Source organism: Stigmatopora nigra, chromosome 14 (genome assembly GCF_051989575.1).
Source record: "Stigmatopora nigra isolate UIUO_SnigA chromosome 14, RoL_Snig_1.1, whole genome shotgun sequence".
Classification (NCBI taxonomy): domain Eukaryota; kingdom Metazoa; phylum Chordata; class Actinopteri; order Syngnathiformes; family Syngnathidae; genus Stigmatopora; species Stigmatopora nigra.
This window is the reverse complement of record NC_135521.1, coordinates 510,751-533,075: the sequence shown is the minus strand read 5'-3', so window position 1 is coordinate 533,075 and position 22,325 is coordinate 510,751. Positions and strand designations below refer to the sequence as shown.

General features: G+C 46.3%; 1 protein-coding gene across 3 annotated transcripts in view; it reads left to right on the top strand.

Moving 5' to 3' along the window:
* The window catches only part of slit3 (slit homolog 3 (Drosophila)), an 88,070-nt gene that overhangs the window by 38,385 nt on the left and 27,360 nt on the right, over positions 1 to 22,325 (top strand). For 2 of the 3 annotated variants that reach the window (XM_077732165.1, XM_077732164.1), the window contains 5 exons: positions 5,803 to 5,874; positions 11,203 to 11,274; positions 19,473 to 19,544; positions 20,458 to 20,621; positions 21,347 to 21,491. In XM_077732165.1, coding sequence (XP_077588291.1) covers positions 5,803 to 5,874; positions 11,203 to 11,274; positions 19,473 to 19,544; positions 20,458 to 20,621; positions 21,347 to 21,491 — 525 coding nt within the window. Of the gene's footprint in view, positions 1 to 5,802; positions 5,875 to 10,884; positions 11,031 to 11,202; positions 11,275 to 19,472; positions 19,545 to 20,457; positions 20,622 to 21,346; positions 21,492 to 22,325 lie in introns of those variants that run through there. The other variant, XM_077732166.1, reaches the window with a different exon arrangement.

Here is a 22,325-nt window from a genome sequence, read left to right as displayed (position 1 = left end):
TTTATTTGTCGCCGGCTCATATTTATGCGGGCTTTCGACGGCCAGCGCTCGTCATTGTCCCGGCGTCAGCGCCTCATCATTTATTGGGGTGCCGTTGTACTTTTCCCCCGTGTGACAAAAGTGCTGATGGTAAAGTCCATTTCCATCACGCCGTGACAGCTCGGAGGATCACATTGGCGGCCATAAATTGACGTGGCGTGCTATTTTATGCTCGCCAATAGTGGAATACATAACTCGTGTAATTCCAAGATGCGCGCCCGTCTTCGTAAATATTGTCGTGAATCTACACGGGACGGACGACTTTTTTTTTTTTTTTACCTCCCACTCCACTTGATGTTGTACGACAATTTCTTTAAGAGGCTCAATCCAAATGTCGTATGATTGATATCGTATGGGAAGAACGAACAATGGCATTTTTGAACAGAAATCCCGGACAAGTTTGTCAGTCGTTTTCCGAAAAGAAATTTCCCGACAACCGACGTGTTCATTTTGCCAATAAGTCGTCGTCGGCGCGTTTCAGCGACGATAACGAACTCGGCGACGGAGGCGACTACCTTTCAATTTACCGCTCCATTTGTAATATCTGCACGGGACCGTGAGCGATCTCGCCCGTTATTACCGCGAGCCGGCGCCGCCCGGACCTTCTCGGGCCCGGGCGCCGTCCCCCCCATCCTCGGGTTTAACCCCGACTCGACCCGGCTAATGAATTAAGGATGGTTTTCCTGCACCTGCGCGTGAGGACGACGTTGGACGCACTCCATCTAATCCATCGCCTTAATGGCCGCCGCCGCTCTCCACGCACACACGCGGGCAAATTAGATCAGCAATGTCTTCCCGCTCGTTGGAGCGCAAGCAAAGTTTTAATATAGCATATGGATGCGGGCACACACACGACTCTTTCTCTCTCTCTCATCCAGTTAGCCCTGACATTAGCCACTCAGTGTTCCTAAATGAATCACGGTCCCGGCTAAGGAGATTAGGACCTGGAGACGGCCTAGCAACCACGCAGATGCTGGCATTAGCGCTTCCCCCATTCTTATTCCATTCGCTTCCTCCGTCCCCAGCTTTCCCATTCGTCGTCCCCCCGTTCGGCCAGAATCGTGCCATCGTTGTTTGAATAAAAACGGAATATGTGGTTTGGAAAAAGTGCAGGGGGCTGTGTATAAGGCTCGTTGTTTTGACTGTGGGTTGGAAAATAGATTTGTAACATTAAAAAATGGTCGCCGTGGCAGTTGAACGTGCTGACTTCCGAGCTAATAGTCGAGTGTAGTTTTAGATTGAGTGTTAAATTCACCTCAAGAGTTGCTGTTTTTAATTTGTCTTGGTTTCCACAAATACATCAATGGGGGGCAATTTGAACAAGAAGCAAACAAAATTGCTGGTAAATTAACGGTATTGAACAAAAAATATCACGATAAAACGAATGGACAAAGAAGTGTCGTGGGAATTGGGGGGGCGTCTAGACGTGGCAGAGCGGGGGTTAAAAAGTGTGTGTGTGTCAGTGAATAGTAAAGAAGCTGAGTGAGGTGTTTTAGCTTTATAAGCATCTGGGGAGCACCTTAGCGCTCATAAATAACTGCAGGCAAATTAGCAGATTGCGCAGAAGGCAAGGGGGGGGGGGCAGCAGGAAGGGTGGGGTCACGTACAGTAGCTGCATGCAGCATCATATGAAATGAGACGCCCACCGTATATTTATTAGACGACAAGCCGACTCTCCTTTGATGGCGCTTGGGTCTTTGCTCTCCACCATTTTTCTCTGTGGCCAATCCACTCTTATTGAAAATGTACGGGATAAAGAAAGCGCTTCACAAAATCACATCAGATGAAAATGTAAAGCATTGCGCTTCTCCATTTAACAAAGCACAATTGTGCTTCTTATCACTGGTATTATTTGGAGTGGGGTGGGTGACAGCCATCGATTGGTGGTAAAGAAAATAATCAAAACATTGTGCTTTAAGAATGGCCATTGCCGTTAAAATAGATTTTCACTGAACGTTTCTAACTGTCCATGGTAGTCAATGAGTTCATAAAACCTTGCCCTCATTCAATTATATTCAACAGAACTGAAGGTTTTTCTTTATTCTGAACAATTGTGGGGCACTTTCTGATCAGTTTTAGGGCGGTTCCTATTGATTTTGGTCCAATTTGTAGGTGACTCTTCTACAATTTTGAGAGTTTCTGTTAATTTTGTAGTGGCTGACTTATTTATCTTGATTTGCTTTTGGTTTATGAACCATGCAGGTCACTGCTTGTTGAATTTGGATCCCTTGCTGTTCATCTGGATGACTTTTTTTCTCCATTTGGATGACTCCCTAATGAACATTTGCTTTCCAATTTGACAGCAGTGTCTGCCAATTAAAAATTGTGAAAATCCTTATTCCGCTTTGACGCAAATGCAACAGTTGTGGACAGCAACCCGGCTAAACTTTCTTTTATTCTTTTTTTCCCTCCTTTCTCGGTCCTTTGCTAGTAAGCCATCTAAATTTGTTGGTCGTCCCTTTTCGGGCAGCCAGCCAGAAAAGCTTTTATATCCATAAAGGCCTATGGATCACAGCGAATTGCATTAAGCTGTCCAATTTAATTACGGCATTGACAAAGCATAATAGATACTTACAGCCTTCCGCGGAGAAGTGCAGACGGTGTCTGTTCGGAACGCCCAGGCGGGCGGGCCGGCGGGCAGGCGGGGTGTGTGTGTGTGTGCGCGCGATTGTCCGAGACCAGGCGCGTGTGCGAGTGAGTCGGCGTCCATAGGGGGGTATTGGCCCAAACCCGGGAGAGCTTTTAAGAACGCCCGTTTGATTTAGGTGCTGGCGCTCCCCCCGGCCCGGTTCCAGCCTCCCTCTAAACTCCCCGCCGTCCCGTCCGTGGTGATGGAGTGAGGGAGCACTATTTTTTATTCCTAAAGCGGCCACTTCACGAAATTGGCTACGCCGGGTTGCCGTGGCCAGGATGTTGAGAGGAAGCAAGATGGATGAACATTCTGGAGGAATCAAGCGAGCGGTAGAAGGTTGTCTTGCAATGGTAAACTTTTACGACTGCAGAAGCATTTGTCTTGGGATATGCCACCGATGCGCAAAAAAAAACCTCAGTATCAAGATTGAGGCTAAAAACCCATTTTTATTTGTCATTCAGTGTGGATTGAAACAGTTTAGATGTGATTCACCGTCCATCGGTAAAGTGTTCGTGTTGATTTTAGCGGAATTCCAGGTTCAAGTTGAAAGTGACATTGCACACCCGTCCAATAACATTTCTGCTTTGATATACTGCTGGATAAACCTTGATTTTTCTTGAAGGTCGCAGGTAATGTTGATTTGTTCCATCAATTTTAAGCGTAAAGTACCTTTGCCCATGGTATTCTATTTTGGGAAAGATCACCAAGACGTCTGCTTGGGAGCGCAAACCTACAAAAGCGGCCTCCGCTGAGCATCGTGGCTTATTCGATCCAGATGTGATTACCTGAACGTAAAAGCTGAAATGCGGATCTCCTTCTGATGGCGTCCAAAAGTCTTCAGCAAGCACCAAAAGCGCCTCCGTGACTTTTTAAAAGCCGTTCCTCGGAGGTTGCTCTTGTGTAAAACTTTGCGGCCCGAAGGAAACACGCCAAGTCAAAACAAAAGCCAGTCCGAAGAGAGCTTGTCAAACACAAGTGGCAGCAAGTCATCCAATCGGAAACTGTCAGTCCGACCTCAAAGGTTCTGGAACCCCCCTTTCGGAGTCCTACAACCTTTTCCTCATCCCCAGTAGAGATCCTAGGAATGAATGGAGTCAACAGTTCAAATATGTCACTCCAATAGCAACCAGGCCACGGTGGTGTTTTCAAAAATCAAAAGACTGACATCTAGAACGCAACAAAAAAAAACAGTCCACGTATTAGCTACGCAAGGCACAGGATAAATCAAGAAAATGGACTTGAAATTCTTACTGGAGCAAAACGTAAAGGAGTCTCGCCAATGGCGGCAATGGACTATTTTTTTCCCCTCCACTTCCTGCATGTATGTCCAGATTTGCAAAAATCCCAAAGAATGGCTTTTGGGTTTCTAGTTGAGGCTTTCGAAAAGTGAGGGTTACTTTGAGCTGGCCGGCACTCAATATTTATTACCGTCTTTATGAAAGCATATTAAATGCAGTTACAGCTCCCCGGGGAGGGGAGGAGAGGGGAAGGGAAAGGAGGAGAGACTGAAGGGAGGCAAAAGCTCCATTTGAAACTAGCTCAGGTTTCCCAGAATTCCCTTTGGCCTTGGCTTGTTTGCAGCTTCCCCCGGAGAGGAGCCCGGCCCCAATGGCTTCTGTCTTTCCCATTTAAGCTCGTATGATAGATATGTACAGCGGTGGATGTAGAACTAAATATTCTTGAGGCGGTGAGAGGGGTGCTAGAGTGAGTGCCAACGTCAATGGGTCTACCTTTGTTTTATGTACTCATTCGAATCATATTTTTCTCCCTTTTTGTTAAATAGCAAAATCCCAATAGACACTCGAACCAATTCAGTTGTAGTATTTCTGTCAATGTCGGCCATCGAGTGACCGAAAAACAAGATGGCTCGTACATCTTTTTTGTCATTGATAATGTGCGCTTGGAATCAAACAGGTGAATAGTTGTTCTAATCGGCCCCAAGGAGCGTCACATTTCAAGAACATTTGGTGTGTTCGCCAAGCCAGCAAGGGTTAAATGTGCGCGAGAAGGGGCGGCGGTGCGTCACTGTCTGCGGGGGGTTAACGCTAATATCCCAAGCGGCGTCGGGTCGACCTGCCGGCTGTTATTATTCTCTTGCCATGAATAATGGAGGTTCATATGGAGGCTGCTGCGTTGGCCGCCAGCCAATGCGCGTACACGTGCCCAACCTTTGCCGCTTAAAAAAGTCGTCAAGTCGCCGCGCCACACAAGGTCCGGAATTTGCACTGTGATGTTTTCAAAGGAGTGCCAGCGTCGTGCATCTCAAGTAAAAAAGAAAAAAAGCGCATAAGACGCAAGCCATTCCTGTGTGTGTGTGTGTGTTTGTGTCGGGAGGCTATCAGCCGCTGTCCTTTTCGGGAGTTCAGGGTTCACAGTCTTGTTGCAGATGGCCTTCCCGAGGCTCAAAGGTCACGAGGTATGAGTCACCATCAGATGAGATGAGATGAGAAACACAAGGACACGCTACCTCGGTGTATAAATGGGGGGTGGGGTTGGGTGGGGATGGGGGAGGGGGGGGGGTGTTAACATTGCCATCCTTGAGAAAAGGTGGACACTAAATAGCTCCAATTCCACAAGGTCTTGGCCAAGATGGATGTCAAATATATAGGGACAATAGCCTAGATTATTTAGGTTTTAGTCCAAAATAATCTCCCCCAAAAAATCACAAAATCGCAAGATGCATCTTCCCAAATCGTTGCAAGAGGGGAATTTAGTTTTGGTGCCTCTCAACTGTCCAATTTTGAATCTCTTATCTTCACAGAATATTTCAGTTTCATCATATCCACTTTTTTCCGACTAAGAACAGAAAATCTTGCTGGCGTCCATTTGGGTCGTTTCAAACTTAATCTAGCCGTGATCATTCCGCATTACGTCTCAGACGTACGTGCCGTCGTCTCCCATCGTTCAGGTTTTTGTGGTATGAGTGGAGCCAGAGTCAATTTGGATAATACAAGAAATATTGGCCTTCGAATGTGTGTTTTAAAAGACGGCGCAGAGGTGCTAAATTCCTGTGGATTGTTTGGATATTTGCGCGCCATCGCAAATGTCATCCCATCCGTCTTCTTTGTTTGGCGTCGCCAACTGCCCCTGTTGCTCATCGGGTTCTAATGCGCCTTCTTCTTCTTCTCCAGAGACCTGAGCGAGAATCAGATCCAGGCGGTACCCAGGAAAGCCTTCAGAGGAATCACCAACGTTAAGAACCTGTAAGTGCAAATATTCCATTTTTTGTTTTATTATTTCAAAAAAGGGCCGGCCGAGCCAGGACAAACACGGGTGACTTTTACGGCTTGGCGTACGTGACAGGGCGTCCGGGCTCGGGTGTGTTTTTAAGGCAAATCAAATATTTTCACTTCAACTGAATGCTACTTTGATTGGCAGGAGGGGGCGGGGGGGGGGGGGGTGGGGGGGCGATGAAATATTTCTCTAAACAGCTTCCTACGAGAGCGACGACGACGTCGTACATCATAAATGTACATTGGAATATGGTTTGGTTTCGGGTGAGCGCGTGACTCCAAATAGGAAATTGTGGAAATACAAATAATGACTTTGCTAGTCAATGTTTGACTTGCGTAAATCATTCAGTAGCTGCTCAAGACATATTTAGTGCCATTTTAAGTCTTTGTGGAAAAAGACATGTTCTTGTCAAACACTCAAAGAAAACAAAAATATTTTAACCTACGTACATGTGCATGAGTCAAATATTAGATTAAATTAGATACATTTCTTAATCCGGTATTCAAGAAATTTCATATATGAAACAATGTTTACTCAAATGACTAAATTGACATGCTTCCTCCGTATTGATCAAGAGAGAAATAACACTTGTTTGGAATAAGAAAGATTTTGATTTTGATTCCTCCCATCCATTTTTTGCATCCTGTGCCATTCATAACTGTGAATCAAATCAAAGTAATTATGCCTAATCACCATCTTGGTATTCTTCTCCACGTCTTCCTCCCAAGCGTTTTTTTCTTCTCTTGACGTTAAAAAAGCTCCGGAAACTTCAATAGCCTCTTGTCTTTTATTCATGACGGCCTAATCACCAATAGCCCCGATCCATAGGCTTCCCGATCAATGGCGCCGATCCATAACCCGGCGGACGCCCAGAACAATAGTATCGGAAATCCGCGCCAATCGAAGTGGCTCCGGCCCGGAAAGGAATCAAAACAGATTATGAAAAATGCCATTTCCAGCCAATTCATAAGTCAATCCACCCGCACACGTCCAAATGTGGTGGGCAAGGAACATTCTTGGCTTTGGCATAACCTTCTTTGGAAGCACATTTGACCGTGTTAAAATATGACCTTGCCCGGTGTATTAATATGTGTGAAAGATTTGCTCTATTGATTGACTTGAATAAGATGCAAGTGTGGATGGATGGCGGCGTAAATCACGCTTGTCACAGCCAAGACGGGCCATTGTCTCCATCCGTCTCTTTTTGCTTTTCACCTGACACGTCCTCGTTACTTTCGTTGGCGCCCTCTGACGCCGTCGCAAAAAAAGACTTTTGAACAGATAGGAAAGAAAAATTCACCTGAATATAGATCGAAATTGAACTAATACAAAGTTCGAACCAAAATATGATCCATGTTAAATAATGACACAATGACAAGATTCAAATTGGTCATTTTGTTGCATATTTTTCTCAAACATGAACCAGAAGTTGTTTGCTTTTTAACTAAAATTAGATTTTGGAAATATTAGGGACCCTCAACCGGTCGCCAGTCCGTCCAACGACCATTCGCCCTCGCCACGGAATCGTGAATCCATCCCTTGCCGCATCCGAGTAAGGCTAATGAACCTTGACGCCATCAGGCGCACGGAAACTTTTGAAAGGAGCCCATCACAGCAAAGGCGACGGAGCTGCCCTATTTTGTTCAGAGTAAATTTAAGCTTTCATGGAGTATGCGATCATATACGAGTGGCTGACGAAAATAAAAGAAATGAAGCGCGTATCACCAAAGTGTCTTCCGTACGGGCTATGATTGTGGGGCCGTATTCGACCAGGTGAGCTGGGCCATAAAAAAACTGGAGTCTCCTCCATCACGCCGGCCCCCGCGAAAGGCAAAAAAGAAAAAACTGCTCCCTGACATTGTGTCCCCGGTGAACGCGCCATCGATTTTCTCCCCCGTCCTCCGTCCTCCATCCTCTCTCTCTCCTCTCCTGACTTGGCGCACAAGCTCGCTCTGAACGGTCCACCCGCCGTCTTCCCATTTGATACCGTTTACGGCGCTTCGACCCGATGGCGTGAAGATAATGACACGCGTGAGGGCAAACACTTTACAAGTCAGGGTCGCGCCATTTGTGGGCCGCCGGTGCGCTTCCTCAAGCCCATCTTTCCTCGGCTCGACATTTTTCTTTGCTTTTTCCTCCTTTTGACCCATTCAAAAAAAAAACACGCTGCGGAATATTCCCCCTTCAGAGCTAGCCAAAGGTGATTTGCTGCCATTGGCCCACCCACTCAAAAGGAATTATTAGATTAGTCCTTCTAATCTGGGTCACCATTGCAACATTTTAGTTCATTTTGAATCATCCTCACAAGGTTTAGCCCAACTTGACATTTCACCACTTTTGTGATACGCCATTTGTATTTTTTAAAATGTACGGTTTCCCCACCTCGCCTATCTCGCTTCGCACGCTTCACGCTCCGCTAGCCACGATGCAGTGCGGCCCCTGTGTTTGTTTGAGTTATGAGTGCGTCTGCGCTCTCGGGCTTCTTCGCTCCTCTTGTTCATAGTAGATTACGTCGTTTTTAATTGGTTGCTACAGATGGCGATAGACGTCTAATAAATGAAGCTTCCAGAAACGTTTTCATTCGGAACATCTCCATCTTGATGGAAAAAAGATTATATTTGAAAAGACACATCTCCTCAATTGTAGTAAATATACTGTTATGTACAATGTTTTCAATACCGAGAAAGCTAATACAATGTTAAACAAAACAAGAGCCTATTGGAGAGTTGGAAATGTTAAAAAAAAATCTGTAAAATCTTTACGTCGCATAATTTTGCGGCCTCGCCTAACGACGAAAAAGGTGAGCTGGTTATTAGCACGCCGAAAGGCCGAGCCGTTAAAATCTCGTCCGGAAAAAATCTGTTGGAATGTCCCTTTTTCAAGCAGCGCCAGCGCGTACCGCACCGATGATTTTAGCGCCGATCGCGCCGGTTCGGCCGGACGAGCAAATGCTGACTCGGCGCTCGACGTCGCGCCGCAGTGTCTCCGCCGGCCGGAAGTTGGGCCGCTGTGAAAGCGTGGCGGGAGAAGCGCGCTTCTAACGACCTATTCCAAAATAGAACCTAATTCATCGGACAAAATATCGCCCGGAAAAATTGGCCGGCGGCTAAATGGGAGGAAAGCGAGGTACGGCGGGTTTGCGTCATCAAACTTGAAATATCCGGAATGATTTGGGCGCACGGCGCGGAAGTATTTTATTTTCCAATCCATATCACCGCGGCAAGTAGGATTTTTATCTGAGGAGCAGAATTTTGGAGAGCAATTTAATAGATGGGCAGCGAGAAGCAGGCACTTCATCAGTCTGTACTGGATGCAGATGGAACGGCAAGATTGTTTATAGGGGGCTTGGGTGGGGGGGTTGCAGATGGTTGCCACTGGAAGGGACTGAATCACTCTGCCAATAGCCTTGCTCATAGACATGATTAAAGACTCTAATTACTTGGAAAGAAATTAAATTTGGGGCCCCCAGTCTTTAGCCCCGCCACCAACATCCGTCGGACGCAGGTACGGACGGGCAGTACGTCCAGACGGAGTCCTCCTCTAACGAGGAGCGTCTCGTCCACGACCCGTCGCAATGGCGTCACGGATAATCGGGGTGCTGGACTACAACAATGCCGTCGGAGGAATTTCATCATTTCTCCGATGATGAAACCGTTTACCGGCCAAATAGGAACGTGGCCCCCGACGCTCGTCTTCGGAGAAATCGTCCCGCAATGGCCGCCCATCCCGACGCCATTCAGAGATAAAACGATGTTAGTTCTGCGGAGAAGTTTTTTATGTAGGCGATCCGGCAGTGCACCAATGGGGCATTCATTCTATTCAGGTCCCAACACTCATAATAAATGGAATTGAAAAATTTAAGATCCATTTTTTGCGTGACTTTATGTTAAAATAAACCTTAAAACTTCTGCTACTTTTGCCCTTGATTTCTTTTTTTGTTCATCCGACCCTCCCAATCCAAATGGATGGGACGTCTCGCGCCACCAATGGCAGTCCATGAGTTCAACTTTTGAAGGTTTAAAGGAGTGTAACATTATCCAGATGGTTCGCAACTCCCAAAAAAACCCTAGTATTTTGTATTATTTATGGCTTCTATTCTGGAAATGTTCATCAAAATTCATTCCATTGTCATTTGATACCGTCTTTAACAGTATTTTGACTAAACTGTGCATGAGACGGACGTTTATTTTTTGTTGTTCCAAGTCCAACGTGGGCTCCAATTTGTATTTTCTTATTTTCCGTTTCCATCTGGGGCCCAAGTGAATCGGCAGCGAGCGTTTAACCGACGGCAGCTGCCGCTCGGATGGAGCGAATCTACGTGAAAAATGCGCCTTGCTGTAAATCTGTGCTTTTTACGGCCCTGATGCGCTCGCTAAAAGTGGAGCGTAGACTTCGGCCGCCGTTGCAGACTGACTTTTTTGTTTTTGCCAACAATGCTAACCAGATGTTTGGCCCCTGTGGCTTTGCGTTAGCTTGATCCTGAATTTTCTGCACAATAAGTTGCACTTTTTGGGCGGCTAAAAGTTGACAACGGGCAAAGTCCAATGTAGCCAAAGTACTCCTTGAAATCCCACTTTGGGCGTTGTTTTTGGGGGTGATCCGGTTCACCGTTTCAAATAAAAGCCAAGGACGTACGGACGTCGTCGGCTCCGGTAGCGGCACTCCCGGTGGGCCGAGGCGTTTGGGGGCTCTGTCTGTCTGGCCGTCTGGCCGGCTGGCGGAAGTCGTGACCGCCGCTTGATTTACGGCGGCTTTGCTTTTAATGAAATTGTTTCAGTGACAGAGCCGGTAAAAGGCCCTTAATGGATTGGCCGGCCTAATGTAATGAAATTACTCCCTCTTTCACTACGCACGGGAAAAGAAAGAGAATAAAAGATGACATTGGCAGGAGGAGGAGGAGGAAAATGCAATTAATATTTACAGAAGAGACAAGAAGGCTGGGCACTTCCTTCCTTTTCTCTCTCACTCACTCTCTCTTTCTTTCTCTCTCTCGCCATCCCTGGGCGAGCGAGGCGGCAGGTGATAGGCTGCTTCCACACCGGCCGTTTTGGCCACTTGTCTCTCTCCTCGCCGCTTCTCCTTTTTCCTCTCTTCTTCCTCCTCGGCGGAGGATCTGACTAGCGAGGTATCACCTCCCCTTCCCGGTTCTCTCCATTTTTGCGCTTGTTTACGTGTGTTTCTGTGTGTGCGTGCTTGTGTGTATGTGCGTACGTGCAACACCTCCTCCTCCCCCCGTTTCATCTGACCGGACCTTGACACTCTGCCTTTTTTTTTTTTTGCTGTGTGTGTGTGCGCAGGCAATTGGACAGCAACCACATCAGCTGCATTGAAGATGGAGCGTTCCGAGCGCTGCGCGATCTGGAGATTCTGTAAGTCAGAAAAAACACTGCATGGCGTGGCGTGGCGTGGCGGAGGGTGCACGCGCGTGCAAAGCTTTCCGCACTCTGGGGAAAATGTGATCTTTAGGGCTTGATGATGCGTCGTTTTTTTTTTTTTGTTGCATGAATTGTTTGTTGAAAAGTTGCCGTGCGGCTGCGGGTAAAACTTGGGAATTACAAAAAGGATGTCGGGCCAGAGTGGGAAAACTAGACTTTTTGCTTGGATTGGGATGGCTGGGATGGCAATTGCCCGTCCTTGTCCAATCCGTTTTGGCAGGGAGGGGCAAATGGGAAAAAGGGGCGGCATACTCCTGATTTTATTCATTCTAATATTAATGTGGTTGATTCATGAACGCGTTTGTTGATTTGCCCCTCCCACTCAAAATGTAGTATTAGACATCAAGCACTGTCCATGGTGCTGAAGGATGAGCCATCACTTCCATTCTTTCCAGTGCAGAGTTGAACATCTTTCGTTGTGACATTTGAAAAGAAACACTTTCCATTTGGATTCATTTTAACATTCATTGAGTGACCCAATGCACACACTTGTTGATTCAGCCCTCCCCGTGGAAATGAATTGGTCGTCTATCGCTGTCAGAAGCCGCCATTGTCTTCCTACTCTGTGACAGCCACATCTTCATCTATTTCGCCAAAGTGCGCCTTTACACAAAAAAGTTGGGACACTCTTGCTGTAGCAGCAGTTCTTTTTCTCTCGGGCTCCCCCTACCGTCCCGGAGGCCAATTCCCATTTATTTTCTGGTTCCGTATGCGTCGTCAAGCACCGTCCGAATCCACCGTCTAGCGGCCGCGGCGACGTTGGTGCAGTGTGTCACCGCTGCCTAACACGCCGCCATGAATGATTCACCAGAAAGCCATCAAGGACAAAACAAACGGGGCAGCGGTGGCCGTCCCTTTTTGGTTTTGGGACACCCCCTCCACCCCCGACTTTTGATCCCTAACGCGCTTGATGCGGCACATTAGCAATTCATAAGAGGCTCGACGGCGGGATTTACAATGCGCCGTAAATACACGGCAGACGGCGGGACGCGCACATTAGTCGTCCCGCCGTGACATTTCAATTAAGCCGGCGACGTGCACGCCAGGTCGTGTTTGTGCACGGCTTTCCGTAGACGCGGGCACGTCCATCTGTCCGCGGGTTCGAATCCTTAAACGAAATACGAAAGATGCATTTGAAGTGAGCGTGGCGACCGTGGATGCGAGTCCGTTCTGCAAAAAATGTTATTTGTTTACTGCGATTGAGCAAATATTCCCTCAATTTCGCTTATCTTCGCAAGGATCGCGGGGGTGCCGGAGGCTATCCCGGCCAGGCGTCGGGGATACCCTGAATGGGTTGCTAGCCAATCACCGGACAACCATTCCGTATACTTACGGAATATTAGCCTAGCATGCTTGATTCTGGGATGTGGAAGGAAATCAGAATACCCAAAGAAAAGCTACGCAGGCACAAGGAAAATATACAAACTCCACCCGGGAAGGTCGGAACCCATTGGGGATCGAACCCTCCATCACAGAACTGTGAGGCGGATGTGCTAAACGGGGCGCAAGATTAAATATAAATGGCGTTTCACTCAACTAAATTATACAACAGTATTTTTTAAAAAACAATTACAATCATGACTCTTGAAATCCTGTCATTTCTGGACTATATGTCACCCTGTTTTTCATAATTTATTGAGGCCTGCAATTGTGTATTTAATTTTTTTCCCTCTGACCACCAACAGCTGATGTTTTTGTTACTGATAAATTCAGACAAGATTGAAGTGCCCCCCAAAAATTGGCCTCCAGTGTGACTTTTATCTATTTTTTGTCCATTCTTTGGCTAGTGGGACTCCCAGTAGCTTTTGATTTGACGAAACATCCGACACGATTCTTTCAAAGTCGTCTTTATTCTCAAGGAATGAATAAGCAAATTGCAAGGGGCGAAGATCGCGCGCGCCGTCAGCGTAAGTGGATGTGGCACCTCGTCGGCGTGGAAAGAGCCCAGCCCCAAATTGAGTCACTCCCTCAGACATTTGTTCCATTAATAATAAATGCGCGCCTTGTGATCTTCTCCCTCTTCCATCACACTTTCTTTCTCCCTTTCTTCCCATGTTTTATTTCTTTTTTTGGGTAGAGGCGTTCTCGCCACCTGCCTGGCGTTTGTCCTCTTTTGATCCCGGTCCCGCCGTCCCGTTCTCGTCCCCGCGTCTCCATTGGCCGCCGTGGCCACAGCGCCGCCTTCCTTTTCTATCTGGCAACCCCAAAAAAATGGAAAAAGTAGAGCGTAACAGCAGCCGTTGTGGCTGTAAATAAATGATGGGCGCGCTTTTAGGAGCGGCCTCACGGAAGCAGAAAGTGAGGAGGGGGATGTTCAAGATGGCGTTGGGAAGGATTTACTCGCAAATGGACTTCTGCAATATGCATCTAAAATGATATTACAGGATTTCAATTGGGTTAGATTTGGAAGAGTCCTGGGATAATGCATATTTATAGATTTTTAGATGCTTTTGTGCTCGGTAAACTTTTGTTGGTGATTTCCTATGACATTTGGATCCATTCCTGTTCAAATTATTATTATGCAGTGACGTCTTTTTCAAATGGTCCGTCATATCATTATTGATTTTCCTCAGCCAACGAGCTGACTAATTGCAAAAATACTAATTGTCTTTTGTTCAAAGTATGACGTGTTGACATTGTATATTTTCTCGCTCTGAATGTCTACTCATTTTTTTTTTTTTTTTTTTTGCGACGGCACGTTGGCTTTGATGAAGCGTCCCCAATAATCCCGTCACATCCATAACGACGACGCGTAATGTCGCGGGCGCCCTAACGAAGCTCCCTCGTAAATTAAACTTCTTTTTGTTTTAATTAGCCGTGGTTTATCCGAGCCAGGCTTTTTATCTGGCCGACCAGTCGTAGTTTAATGTTGTTCCGTCGCCCGTGAAAATAAATGGATAAATTGTCGTCGGGACACTTTTATTCATACGACGCGGTCGTCATAAAGCGCCACTTCATCGTTTCATTAGTAAGCGTTTTCTTTTCTTTCTTTCCAATTTATTTGTATTTATCATTCATATGGAGATATTTTTCACCGCCACTGACCTCCCATTTTGGCATCTATCGATCAATATATGTTAATTTTACGTCGCTTCCAGTTGATAACGTATCACTTCATTTTAATTGTTCGTATTTATAGGTCACTTTCTCTTGATAGGTTAATTTGCCACGTTCTTTTGGGCCGTTTCGCTCACTTTTATTTAATTGAGAGCGATTCTAAGTCATATTCGGTTAAAAGTATTCGCTTGACAATTAAAAAACAGATTTAAATATCTACTCTGAATTTTAAACTAATGCTTCGTTGGAAGTTGAAACCATTGGAACAATGGCCGCCAGTCAAAAGAGGCGAATCATCGGCGTCAAATCCATGGCCCGATGGACGGTGGGGCGCGCGTTAACGCCCGATTAGCGATTCGTCGGCGCCCGGCCGTGCGGCGGCTGGAGTGTGTCCAGTTAGCGCGGCCCCTAAGCGACGGCTCCCCGCGTGATGATGAATGGTAATTTGGATTTAACATAACTGGACTAACGAGCGCGCTAATGAGTCGGACGGCAGGCCGGACGGACGGCTGGCGCTCGGTGGGCCGGGGCCGCCGCCGCTGCCACGCATGCCAATGAGGCGCCCGCCGCGCGTGACGCGTGTTAATACGCGCCACGCCACGTGTTTGTGTGCGCACGTAGCTAACGAGCGGTGGAGAGCGCCCCCGTCGTCCTAATATGAAATGATTAATTAGTCATGGTTCCAATATCCTAATCGCTTGGATTAGATGGCTTTTTGCCTTCATTGATCTTTGCACTTTTACCATTTTTTTCCTCCTTTCTGACAACAACGATTAATGAGTATGGGCGATGGGCTAACATTTTTTATTTACATTGAGTCTTTCATTTTTCATAAACCTCTTTCATATAGAGCCGCTGCTATAAATGGACGATAGATGCAAAGGTATAAGCGATTATATTTTTCCCCATAGGGACGCTAAACGTAAGGCGAAAAGAAACATTGCTGCCATTAGGCAACATTCATCAAAAATGGAAATTGCTTGAATATGTGAGCCTCCACTTCATGGGGAAGAAAGTCATTAGTATGCGAGTAGCATGGTTTCCAAAAAAGTAGGGACGTGTTCGCCTAATATCTTTTAGATGAAACTCGCCACAGTATCAGGAAAAAATATGTAGAATATGTTCTACATATTCATGTCACCATGAGGCAAAGTATATTTCTCTGGTATGTACATTCATTTTCCGTAACGCTTATCCTTAATGGGGTCACGGGGGTGCTGAGGGAACCGGAATACCCGGAGAAAAAACACACAGGCCTAGGGCGAGATTTGAAGCCTTCATCTCAGAACGGTGACGTGATCACCGGCAGTGCAGGACTTTCCCATGGTTATTATATCTAGTTAGTCAGTACTTATGGTACTCAACTGGTGTGGTATTTTGTTTTCTTTTTTTCGCCAATTCTCTCGCAATAAAAAATTATTTTGACCAGCGTCAGATCCGAAAATCACGACGGTGAACGAGACGGGAAGCGCGGAAGCATCGGGGTGACGCCGGGGCAACGTGGGCGCATTTAGCGCGAGTGCGGCAAAGACTCGGCGGAGCCTAAAAATGGAAAGAGCCGCGGCGGCGGCTGCATAATTAATGATGGCTTTCCTCCACCAGCCAGCACCAGATATGCCGTACAAAAAAGTGTGCGCGTGCGTGCGAGCGTTTTAGCGGCGTAGTTTTAGCCAAGCGGCAACTGTCATCATTCATAAGCCGAGTGGCAAGGTGACTTTGTCCCCGAAAGCGCATGTGCATCCATTTTCTGCCTTATTAACTCTCAATGATCATCTTGTCCTTGTTGTTTTAACTTTGTTCACCAGCGCCATGTAAAATACCGTCTCGGAGCGCCTTGAATTTAGCCTCATGTCGCTCATCCGTGTAAATCATGTGTTTGAGATATGAAACGTGATCAATTTCTTCCTCTTTGTTCAATTCTTTCTCGCTGCCCAAAGAGCCGCTTTCCATTCAGCCCTCATCCCTTGTTCTTTCTTCCCAGTCCACTCTTCAATGTCTTTTGAGGCTTCAATGAGTTCTTTTTCTGCTGTGTTCCTTGACTTCTTCACATGTATGTCCCCATTCCCCTTATTTTAGAAGCTTTTAATGCTCTCCTTTACTATTTCTCCATCCCTTGCTTCATGTTTCTCTCAACCGTGAAGTAAATCCTCCTTGGATTTCCAACGTTGCTTTAACCCTTTCTCTTCTCTCATCCCACTCTCTCATTTTATCCTTCTTCCTGGCCAAACGTTGATTTTATCCCTGTTTTTCCACGCGCCACCCGTCTCAATCCTTCCAAGCCAATAGCAAGAGGTCCAGCGGTCCATTAATGGGAAGCCCCCCAACCCCCCAATCCTCCTCTTCAAGCCCTCAAACAGTTCCAACGAGACGCAAACTATCGTTGACGTCAAAGGCGACCCCGAATTCGACCCTCCTTCCGAGAAGTTCCCCCGCCGGCGTTTTTGCCGGGCCACGGTCGCACGGACGCGTCCAAACCTTACTGGTGGGCCGTCTGACGAGAGGTCAAAAGCGTTGCGGTTGTAAATACCTCGGCCGGGCCACTAATGATGCGCCCCCTAGACCCCCCCCCCCCACTGGGCTTTTTAGCCTTGAGCATTTCCCAGAGTGGTTTCCAACGGCAACCTCCTGGAAATCCATTCCGTGGCGGGACTTTGTTTTATGAAAGCAATCTGGCGTACGGACGCGGCTGCGGCGACACAAAGCCAGTCACCGTGAGTTGTGGTTTTAAAGCAAAAAGCAAAAGAAAAAAAAAGAAAGTAGTAGTAAAGTGGATGTTAAGCCCCATGGGAAGTTTGCAAAAGGACACAAGTTAACCACGGAAAGCACTTAACTCCTGCACCTAAAGGTCCACTAAGACCAATCAAAATGTCAACTTGCCCGTCAAAGTAAATGAATGGCGGCTCAATATGCTTTTACATTATTTGACCCTTTCATTCCTCAATTCACATTCGGCAAATGTACACATCAAAAAGCATTTGGGGGAAATACAATGTCAAGATAGCGTTAAATAACCCAAAATGGAATGTTGAATTGAAAACTACAATGAAATTCAAATTTTTACTATTATGATTCTTTTTTTTAAATTTATTTACAATTTCAATAACTTTTGCTTTATGACTTTTGACTAGTCTCTGACAAGGTTGTTTATGACACACATTTGTGTGTGGCGTCCACCTCCGTCCGTGTGCAGGTCGTGGCCACGAAACAGGCGATAACGTCGCTTAGCTGCAAGCGCCTCCTCCCTCCCTCCCTCCCTCCCTCTCCATCCCTCCCTCCCTCCTCTTCCTCCTCTGTTGCGACACATAGACGGCAGGGTGTGTTGCCTGTAAAGAGTCTCCTCCATCAACCACCGCAGAGGCCATTTTACCGCGTCAAATGGTGGAGCCAGGTTGGCGCTTAAAGGAGCGCAACGACCTTTTCGGTTCAATCCCTGGCTCGCTCTACTTGTCGTTTGCATCTAATTGCGTGGGTTTTCCTTGGGTGCTCCGGTTCACTGTCACAAAATCACCGTGGCTCGTTCCCAGTAATTTTGCGAAAATGATCCGGCCTGTTTATTTGTGCTCATTGGGCGCCGTGGCCGACATCCCGGCGTAGAGGTGGGAGGAAAGCGGAAGCCGGGAGGGGCCGTTGTTATTCCGCAATTAAATTACAGAGGCGGCCTGAAATGGCCTCTGACGGCGAAATCCGATCCCCCGCCGTCGAGGACGCGGGGTAGAGCGCTAGGTAGGAAGACGGACGTTGCGCACGCCGTGTTTTTGGGGATGAGCGCCTCTCGGCGTAAACACGGAAACTCCTGCCTAATGAGTCCAATTGGTGCACTTGGGGGCAACATTGGCCTTAAACAAACCGCGGCGGCTTTGCGGGCGCCCCTTTCGGCTACCTTTTGAAATCAATGCCCTCATTGTGGGAATTGCTTGGTTTGGGGGGTTCCAAAGCCTTTCTTTGTGTCAATATTTGACATTTGGAAATAGATTTTGGCAAGGGTTTCACCATGAGGTGACCTAAAAACGTATATGTATTTTTATGAGATTATCATGGTTGTTGGCAAATAATGTTTTTTTTGCAAATCTCCATTTTACAACACAAATATAACATTTTAAAAATGCTTTGGTCATCTAAAAATTAAATTGTCATAGAATCAACAAAGTGCGATGGGAATTGTGGAATAATTTCATTTTTACATTCGTATTTGCCAATAAATGGTACAAATAGGAACAAGATCACTAATCATTTCTTTGAATACTTTAGGGTTTGCTTATTAAAGGTGCATAAAGCATAAATTTATAAATGAAAGAATATCTGGAGTGAAAATGGCCATCGCTCGCTGCCATTTTCAGGCCAGCATCTCATTTGTGAGCGATAGTCCGGCTATTTTTCATGCAAAGTGCTTTTTGGCCACTTTTGTCCGTCCCGCGAGTGCCATCTTGTAAAAAGCTGTCTTACCAGCTTTCAGCCACCTGAAGGAAAAAAAAAAACATAAAAATGGACGAAAAGCCTTTTGGTCCCCGCTGAGTTGCTTTGATGGAGCAGCTTTCTGTTTTGCTTTTCTTTTTTTCGTGTCGTCTCTTTGCGCCGTTCTATTTTCTAGGCGTGAGGACGCTTGGAAATCAATAATGTTTATGTTTTGCCGGCCTGCCTCGAGAGAGCAAAGTCAAAGCCAGGTGATAAATGTTCAAAATACCAGTCAATTGACCTTAGCTTTCTCTATTTAAATGTTTTTGGGTGTTCAATTTGAGGCACCCTGTTTTAGTCCATCAGTTAGCCAAACAATGGATAAGAAACATTATGAAATGGGAAGAAAATGTGGAGGAATATTTCAAATATATAATCAAAGTTTTAAATATGGCACAAATGGAAGTATTTTTAGTGTATGCAACTCCAGCCAGTGAGTCAGTGAGTGAGTGAGTGTGTGTGGAGCATTGTATGTTCTTTCTCTCGAATGCATGAATGTGGATTTGCTGTGACATTTATTGGGATGTGCATGAGTGCATGCTTCCTGGAACTGCAACTGCTAATGAATCTGTTTTTCTTCCCTCCCTCCATCTCCCTCTTTTTTTTCCTCTCTCTCTCTTTAGCACACTCAATAACAACAACATCAGCCTCATCCCGCTGTCCAGCTTCAACCACATGCCCAAGTTGCGGACGCTGTGAGTACAAAAGGTTCATCTCCATTGACGTCACACTAAACGCAAATGCGGAAAAGTGTGTCTTTTATATGACTGGTTGCCAAAAAAAAGTTCACTTGCACACAACTTAATACAATCAATTCATAATTGATGAACTGATAAATGACATTGCTTACAATACAATTCTTTACCCGCTGATAATTACTTCTAATAATACTTGATGACTTGATTACTAAAGCAATCCCAACAAGAATAAATGTCGGATCAGATTTGTGTTATCAGTAAATAAAAATGCGTCCCGCCAGCCCACCAGCTAACACGATTTACATATTAGCCGATAAGTCCACTCTTTGCCCAAATCGTCGGCGCTGCTTTGACCGCCAGCGCCGCTTTTTGTCACTCCCGATAGGAATAAACGGGACACGTTGCATTTTATGTTTATCGGTAATAAAAAAAAGACGCGTCCCGCTAGCCACATTGTGCTCCCTGCTTTAATCCTAGCTGTGGGTAATTAAGGTGAGCTCCGGGGGTGGGCCGTCTCCAGCCGGGGGCAGGAGGGGTGTTGACTATAAACCCCATTTCTAAAGGGAAAGCGGTATTAAAAGGCGCTGCCCCCGCTGCTGGTGTCAATGGGCCCGTCCTTCCGTTCGTCTCTGTTCCGTAACGGGATTTATCCTAAAGTCTGTCCGGCGAATAATGCGCCGACAAGACCACCTGCCGTATGGCCGCCCCCTGATCCGGCGCAGATTGGCTAAGTTCAAATCCCTTAACTCCTTCCTTGCCAGTGACGTCGTCGTGAAATCCAATTTCAGTTCGTTTTCTAACTAGTTTTCGGTAGCGAGGTTCATTAATAATGACACTTCTACTACTGTCAATTGCAGTTGATGTGATCCAGTACCTGAACGTAGTATGTTTTGCAACCCTTCCTCCACAGTCGCTTGCACTCCAACAACCTTCACTGTGACTGTCAGCTTTCCTGGCTCTCCGATTGGCTGCGGGCGAGACGGGGCCTGGCGCCCTTCACCCAGTGCATGGCCCCCGCCCACATGAGGGGCCTGAATGTCCCCGATGTACCCAAGAAGGATTTTCTCTGTAACGGTGAGTTGTTTTTTTTTAGGCGAATGGCGGTGGCCTGGACTGGCCCTGGCTCGCTCAACCAGTTTGTGGAAACAGAAAAATCCCAACAAGAGTACCACGTTGAGGCTTTACAAATTGTTGTAGTATTACAAAAATATCAACAACTTTGTCTTGCTTAGTTTCAAGAAATTGTTGGCTAATATTCAATGGAAAACCACATTCAAATGCTAATGAGTATTTAAACTATTTATTCTATCCAAACAAGGAGCCCAAATGCCAAAATATGGAAAGACACATACAAATCATCTCCGTTACTTTACTCTCGTCTACTATTTGATGTTATTGTACAATTGCTCGGATCTGGTATCGATGACAATTTGTCTCCAAAATATGCTCTGGTATCATTTGAAAGCCAGCATTTGTGGCAAATGCCTTTTAAGAGAGGCCCCATCAAGATCCATTAGAAGCCGAGCGCGTTATCGCCACCGGCTCAGGCTGCTCAGCGCCACGGCGTCCATTCTAACATCGACGACGTGCGGAAAAGCGCACGTTCAGCCAAAAGAAAGGGTTTTTTTTTCTCCTTATCAATGTTTGGAAGCTCCTGATTCAGCCGGCCGCTAATGGACTTGTCAAGCGTCCTTTCTGCCGATGAACCCGGTCGATGGGTCGGCGGGTGGCTGGGCGGGCCCTTCCTTATGCGCTTTTCTGCGTAGGATCCTGATTTCTCTGGCAATGATTCCCCGCAGGCCCCGTCCCCACCGAGCCCAGGACGTGCGCGCCCATGGTGGCGGTGTGCCCGCCCACTTGCACCTGCGACAACAACATCGTGAACTGTCGGCGCAAAGGCCTGACCGAGATACCCGCCAACCTCCCGGAGGGAATCGTGGAAATGTAAGAAAAAGATTTTCTGAATTCACCTCAATCATGTTGCTTCTTGACTTTGTTTGGCCCACGAAAATAAGTCACGTGAGCTCACTTCATGTTGTAGAGAATATTTTAGTCGTTTGCATTTTCTTGGAAATTATTAAATTTAAATTGACGAGGCAGTATCCACGGAGCAAGCTCGTTTGAAAATGTCGACTCGACACTTGGATTGACTTTCCAATACACGACTTGCTCAATGTCAGATTTGTGCACGCTGGCAGTCAATGTCGTCCATCTTTCAATCATCATCTAATCGCCACCTCGGCCTGATCGATTTGTTTTATTTATTTTTTTTCTTGTTTCCATTGTGCTTGTAAAGTGACTTCCCTTTAACGTGGTCTATAGTTGTACGCCACTAAGTGCCTTTATCTCGACCTTGTGTTAGGATTTATTTTCCATTGCCCTTAGCAATATCCACGTTAATGCCATACACGCGTCTCCTTCTTTAAATGAATTTGCACAGGTTAACCGCCACAGTAAATTGTTTGGCACTCAGCAGTCGCCACTTAAAGAGACGAGCGAATGGCGGCCAAGAAACAAACATGGCGGCGGCGTTCACATTCCAATGTGAAATGGGAAGTTGATCTAGAAGGCTTTGTGAAATCATTCAAATCACCTTGAAATACGCCAACGGTGACTTTAAGATGATAGCAGGCCATATTTTGCGCACTAAAAAAGGCGGTCAGTGGTGCTAAAACACAGGCCTTCGGGGACACTCCTTCAAGCTTAAATCGATTAAACGTCTGTCACCGTCAACGACAGGCAATTAGTTCATAAAAAAAAATATATATATTGTGGGAT